This window comes from Electrophorus electricus, chromosome 12 (assembly GCF_041902795.1).
Source record: "Electrophorus electricus isolate QZ-2024a chromosome 12, ASM4190279v1, whole genome shotgun sequence".
NCBI lineage: Eukaryota > Metazoa > Chordata > Actinopteri > Gymnotiformes > Gymnotidae > Electrophorus > Electrophorus electricus.
Window position 1 is genome coordinate 28,417,878 of NC_137508.1, and position 7,123 is coordinate 28,425,000.

Genomic DNA, 7,123 nt, shown 5'->3' on the forward strand with positions numbered 1-7,123 from the left:
CCGTCCAGCTATGTTGTCTTCTTCACCATTGCATTATGACACAGTAGTGTCCATTCAAACCATACTCAAAAACTGACCAGTTCTAATTATGCTTCTTGGATTTTTTTACTCAAATGTAACATTTTTAACTACACTACATACTACATAGTCAAAACCTAGTAAGTAGCAGTAAATCGTGTGCAACTGTAATGCACCCATAGATTCCTACACATCTGACCCAGTGTGAGAAGTTCTGAAAGGTTGTTGCTAGGATGTTAGAGCTCGGCTCAGGTCCCACCAGTCGCACTTTTACTATCGCTTCATTGTCACGTGACTTCATATTAAGTCTCACAGCGTCCCTCTCACACTTGTAATTTATTTTTTCAAAATCTGGTGAGATGACATTCAGTGAAAATCAGATTTCATTACACTAGAAGCTTTTAGCTTCCAGTCTTCCATTTGGTGAACTAATTCCCTTAAAAAATGCTGAAATACTCCCAGTACAATGGCTTGGCTTATTTAATTTTTTCAATTTTTTTGGCTCTGAGTTTCTGAAACATCAAGACATAAGAATTTATATGAATTTTTATAATGTTGATGCTGGACTTCGTGTTATTAGTAGAGATGAAAAGGTTTCTGGGAGTAATTGGATAAATAGCTTTCAATACAACTGCGTTTAATTAAATGGGATCTTAATTCCATTATGGGGAAATGTTCATACCACTGACCCTAGCCTCGAACCTGGAGTGGATTCCAAAATGACTTCTGTAGGTAAGATGGTAACAGAGATCAATAAAAGTGGCATATTTTAGAGGTTAGTATACTCACACTGTCGAGGCAAAGAGGAACGGAGGTCAGCAGAAGGTCCCAGCAATGTTATTACTGCACCAAACATGACCAAAGGACATCAGGCATGACCCAGGGGCTTCACACATGACCCAGGGACATCAGACATGACCCAGGGACTTCACACATCACCCAGGGACTTCATACATGACCCAGGGACTTCACACATCACCCAGGGACTTCACACATGACCCAGGAACTACACAGATAACCCAGGGACTTCACACATGACCCAGGGACTTCACACATGACCCAGGGACTTCACACATCACCCAGGGACTTCATACATGACCCAGGGACTTCACACATCACCCAGGGACTTCACACATGACCCAGGAACTACACAGATAACCCAGGGACTTCACACATGACCCAGGGACTTCACACATGACCCAGGGACTTCACACATCACCCAGGGACTTCATACATGACCCAAGGACTTCACACATGACCCAGGAACTACACAGATAACCCAGGGACTTCCAAAGCCACTTTCTCTCACTAATTGTTTCTCAAGTAAATCCAGTGAATCGTACTGAGCCATAAAGAGCTGCAAGGTCACGACCTGGATGTGAAATCAATCCACGCAGTGAGGGAGTGACCTTACCACCCATCCCCCCCACACACACACTCAGATTACAGCACCTTACCACACACACACTACAACACCTTACCACACACACACAACAGCACCTTATCACACACACTACCACACCTTACCACATACACACACACACACACTACAACACATTACCACACACACACAACAGCACCTTATCACACACACACACACACACACACACACTATCACACCTTACCACGTACACACACACACTACCACACATTACAAGGTCAATCACAGTCCTCAGACAAACTCGTATCCTTGTTCACGCTCTTTCATATGCCTCTCCAGTGCATTTACACGTAGATCCCTTAAACACTCCTTCTGCGTGGTTTGGAAACATTTCAGCCCTGTTTCAAGTTGCTGAGCTGTCTTTTTACAGACACCTTGTACCAAAAGCTCTGCATGTTCTAATAAAGATTTCAGCATGGTATCGTATTTATCCAATTTTAATTCTGTAAGCCTGTGTTATTGTTTTATGCAAACTAAATCACTTATATCAATTGATTTATATACAATATGTATGTAAAAAAACTGGAGCTTCGCTGAAAAGATAAGTCATCTCACTGCAATGTGCCATATAGCAGAGTATTATCAACAAAAACACAGTGCATAAATTACAACCTGATAAGCCAGAAACAAGATGCCGATAAGAAAATGTGTTCTGAAAGCGTACTGATGATCTGCTATGCTTAACAAACCCTTTACACAAAAGACGTCACACGTTTCACAGGTGACTAGATGTGACATTCTCATAGGTGGACACACCTTCTCATTGTGCAGTACTCCCATACCTCGACATATGTGCTGTACCCTCGTGATGTTCTGTGTGTTTATTGTACTGCAATTCATGTCCTGGTCTGCTCTGTTGTATTTACCTGCACTTTGTTTACTATTGTCCTGTTTACTTGTCCTGTTGTCCTGTTTGTGGTAAACACAAGCCCTGTCCTATGTTTTGCGCCAAGGCTCTGCTTATGTTCAAGTATATGCTTGTATTTAACTCAAAATTCTTTTGAACCTTATCAACGTTGGCCTCCGGTTGGTGAGGTAGTTTCGCAGACACGTTTTATGCCTAACTCCAGACTAAAATTCATTTTCAAAGGAGATTCCCTATGGAATCAGTCTAATTTAGCCTGAGCTAAACTATGTAAAAACTGCTCAAACTTTGAGAACGTAATGAGCCATAATCTAAAGTCTATAAGGGAACAAATGACTTAAAACAGAAGAACCTCCACCAACAACAGATGGTGTGGAGTGCTAACAAACAGCTAGCCTCCAGCTCCAAACAGTCAGTGCCTCATTCCAACCAAGTCACCTTCCACAGTGCAAACATCCTCTACATCTGCAGACCCTCACTCAACCAATTACTCCCGGTGGGATCTTTTTCTATTTTACACGGCAGCAACATCACCGAACCCTGCCGTGTGGGGTGGTGTATCTGCTGGGAAAGTGACCTAAATTTCCTTTGCGTTCCCGTTAAAAGATGCAAAATACAGTCCTGTTTTCTGCAGCTCTATATATGATCTTTTCATTTCTCTGCTTGTTTCCTGCCCTTCAGAGAGAAGCCCGTCTTTATGATCAATACAGCAGTGGAGGAAGATGGATCTCGCAGTGTTTGCCTATGTGGGCACGTTTTATGTCCTGAATGCATTATTGAGCCACAGATTTATTGGACCTTTTTGCTCGAGGCTCCCGCATACAGAGATGAGCTGAGCAGGGTTGTGGTGCAGAGTGCAGGCGTGCCACAACACGGGTGGTGCTGATGAAATGCTGCCATCTAGTGGCGTGATTGTGCATGGATGGGCTCAGATAGACGACTTTATTGTATGTTTGTCAAATTACCTGTTTACATTTTTATTATATCATGCCATTCATACTTAACATTCTTCCTTAATTGGAATAATCTGAATGCAACTGAATACAATGACTGTAACTCAAGATTATATGAACAATAAACACATTCATAGAATTATCATGAAAACACAAAGGCTAACATAAAACAATCACTGATTCCTGATTATTAAAGATTTGTATTTTATTACTTAATAATGCTACTTAATAACTGCTATTCATTTTACAAATATTATATTTGCATCGTTTTTTAATTTTTTATTTATTTTTTGGCATAATCACTAACATTTCAGACATTTACCGAATGAATCGAGTCAGAGGAGGGTGGGGACTCAGTCTGAATGAAATGTCGACATTTGAAGTGTAATTCCTTCAGCGTTGCTTTGCTTCATTCACCAGTACAAAACACACGCGTTTCCTCAAAACGGTAATGCAGCCTGAAATGTCCTGATGGCCTCCGTCCCCGGGCTGTGCTTACGGCTGCAGGGCTCATTCTCACCAGTAAACTGAATATTGTCTTACACAGACAAGCAGTGCGACGGGAGTTTGGTGCTTTTTCCAGATCTGGGGATTCACCGTGTTGTTATGCAAAAGTTGTTTCACTATGTGGCTCGTACCCACAATCAGAGTTAAGGATGTTAAAAACAGAAAACTGAATTCTTTATAATACATAGAAGAAAGACTCAGAAGAACAAATCTTTCCGCTTGGAGGGAGTGAAGTGTACTGTAAAAGCCATAAGGTGAAATACAGACGCTACACTGACACTATTACAGTCCAAATGGCTCATGCACACACAGATAACGCAAATCACAATGAGTAGTGGCGCTCAGGGGAGATTCAAACCCTACTGGGTATTTTCTAGGTGAGATGTATTCATCTATACATATACACACCCCAGATAGTTTTAACATGTCTGTATTCTGACAGGCGAGAAAGCTGAAGGACAAACCACGCGCTCAGTCTCGTCTCGCTGTCCTGGGAAGGGATGCGACTGCGGAAAGGTCGCGAGCGACAGACACGCGTCTGCCTACCTGCACGCCCTCCAGGAAAACGCAGATGTAGAGGCAAAGGAGCACGTGGACGGTGCCGCTGACTTATGGACGCATGTGCTTGTGCCACTTGGTGAACTGAAAAGCACAGAAACCCATGAGCAAGATCTCGAGATCTTTATTTGTCCTCGTGAGTGCTGCATGTTTTTGCTCGCTGGGAGATTATTGTGAGATTATGTGATCTTGTTGTGAGTCAAAGATGACAGACTCGTCCACAGACTCGTCCTCAGTTCCTGCTGCCGTACCTGGCACTGGGTTCCCCTCGCTCACCTGAATCCACACGTCACTTCATTAGCTTGCAAATCAGACTGAGGTGAGCGTGACGGTTTGGTGAAGACTGTGTAGTAAACACGGCGTAGTCAAAACAGAGCAAGCAGCGAATAACGCTCATAATAAAGCTAATAACGCTCATAATAACGCTCATAATAAAACTCATAATAACGCTGATAATAATGCTCACAATAAAGCGCATAATAACGCTCATAATCTGAAGTGCCTCACTCCTTAAAAAGCAATATGCACCAGTTCTCGCTCAGTACAAGGCGGTCGCTGAAAGGTAGCCGGCGTAGCCATGGAAACTTCACACACCTGCCTCGGAGAGCTACATCGCTGTCTGGGTATTAATGACAAGGAAAATAAGAAAATAAAACCCAGAAGGAGCCATCTTGTGCTGTTTCGCTGTTCTGATGGAACAATGAGGAGTGTGAACTGTGTCTGTTGACTGCGGGACCTAGAGGAATGAATGTGAACCTTAATTAGAGGTGTTAATGAAAACACCAGGTGTCACTTTAAAAAGATCAATATATCCATGCTATTTTACAGGGTCATCTACAAACAGAAAATGACTATATATCAGCCTTTTACTGTTGGATTTGGTAGTGGTGGTGTTGTTGTTGGTGTTTTTTTCTGGCTTTTCCAATTTATTTGACTCAACATTCGAGGGACTTTAGTGCCAAAGGCATTTTATTATTATGTTTAACATTTCAAAATCATACAAAATTAGTTAATTTTACTGCATACTACTATTGTGTAAACATATCCCCTGTTGCAATGTACAGAAACACAATCTCTCTGTTATTAGGTATTAGAATGAAGAATGCAGTCATGTATTAACTACTTATCACTTTCTTTCCTGCAGCCAAGGTTGGGTGAGGGTTAGTTTAGGGTTAGGGTTAGGGTTAAGGTTAGGCTAGAGTTAGGGTTAGGGATGTTTCTTATGTCAGCTACATTTATAGATCATTTTTCTCAAAGGTTTTCTTCACCACAGACATTCTTGTCCTCTATCTGAAGCTGTAGGCATAACGTAAGGTTCCATCCGTGTACCTCCTCACTGTTCCCTGAACCCGTTGACCTGTGATGTGACACCAGTCTCAGTGTGCGCACAACATGCCTGTCCTGGTCCTTCTGTCTGTTGGTGCTATGACTGTGTTGGTGAGGTGATTCACGGTCAGAAAAGCAGTTGTCTCTCCATGTCCTCTATGGGAGAGGAGACATGTCAACATACAGAGAAGCTGTAAACCCTCGGCAGACACTGCGTGCAAACCTCTGTGACAACCACTCTGTTATTTATCGTTCTCTGACATTCGTTTATCTGGTGTTGGATGAGCAGTGTCACACTGTCATACTGCATTTCTTTTTCTTTTACCGATGTGATTATGCGTATTTGCACAACCGTGTGACTCATCTATGAGAGTAATGGCAAAGTTGAATCGAGCCAGCAGTCGAGGAAAACACAGGGCAAGCCCACGGCAGTCAGGGCTGCGGTCAGTCTTACCGTGCTTGAGGCCGAAACATTGACACCACTCCCTGAGAGAGAGCAGCCTGTCTCTGTCCGTGTCGCAGCGGCGGAAAAAGACAGAAGTGCAGTGCTCCATGGGAACGAGAGAGGCACGGAGGGGTGCCAGCTCTAAGTGTGTGAGCACCCTGGGAAGGAGAGGAATGTTTAGACAAGCACTGGCCTTCAGCTCGGTTCTAGCCACAGCATGCCTCTTCTCACACAGCAGAGCGCTGGAGCTTAGTACGGCTGCTCTGTCTAGGCTCCTGCACAACGTGAAGGCCTTGAACCAGCTGGTGGTCCAAAACACACACTTTCAGGTTACAGTTTCATGTTGTGTATGCTGTCCTATGTCTGAAAATGTAGTTGCCGAAAACACAAATGTCTGATTATAAGAAACTGGCTGGTGTTTAGCTTTAGGATTAACAGTGCTGGTGAGATTGTGAGTTTATAGGTTATTGTGTTTGCAAGTTAGTAAGTTTGTTAGTTATTGAGTTAGGGAGTTATTGATTTAGTGAGTTTGTGAATTATTGATTTTGTGAATTTATGAATTATTGATTTAGTGAGTTTGTAATTTATTGAGTTGGTGAGTTTGTGTAATGAGTTTGTGAGTTTGTGTGCACCTCACCTGTCTGTGGGATGTTGATCGAGCTGTGCGAACTGCCAGTGCACTGGATAAATGTACAGGTTGTAGTTCTTCTCAAAGTCTAGAGCAAGCAGCTCGACGGCATGGCTGCCAACATGGAGACGTCTCTCACTGTCATGCAGCTTCTGGACCTGTACAGACCACCACACGTGCAGGAGATGAGACAAAATAAGATGAGACACGCTGCAAGCACAACCCTCCGCATAATTCAGAAGCCCCTCTAATTCAGGGTTTTTAGAAATTATGATGATTTTAGCTCTCAGACTGGATAAACCTCAAACACATGCAAAAGAACAGCACATTCCTGCATGTGTAACATATAGCAGGGTAAAATATATTGAATTATACTGCATAA

General features: G+C 42.8%; 1 protein-coding gene across 3 annotated transcripts in view; it reads right to left on the reverse strand.

Moving 5' to 3' along the window:
* Positions 1-4,959: 4,959 nt before the first annotated feature.
* sparcl1 (SPARC-like 1) overlaps positions 4,960-7,123 on the reverse strand; it is an 11,543-nt gene continuing 9,379 nt past the window's right edge. For 2 of the 3 annotated variants that reach the window (XM_027024381.3, XM_027024382.3), the window contains 3 exons: positions 6,751-6,899; positions 6,123-6,271; positions 5,312-5,824 (listed from right to left, as the gene is read on the reverse strand). In XM_027024381.3, coding sequence (XP_026880182.3) covers positions 5,796-5,824; positions 6,123-6,271; positions 6,751-6,899 — 327 coding nt within the window. In that variant the 3' untranslated portion in view covers positions 5,312-5,795. Of the gene's footprint in view, positions 5,079-5,311; positions 5,825-6,122; positions 6,272-6,750; positions 6,900-7,123 lie in introns of those variants that run through there. The other variant, XR_014126742.1, reaches the window with a different exon arrangement.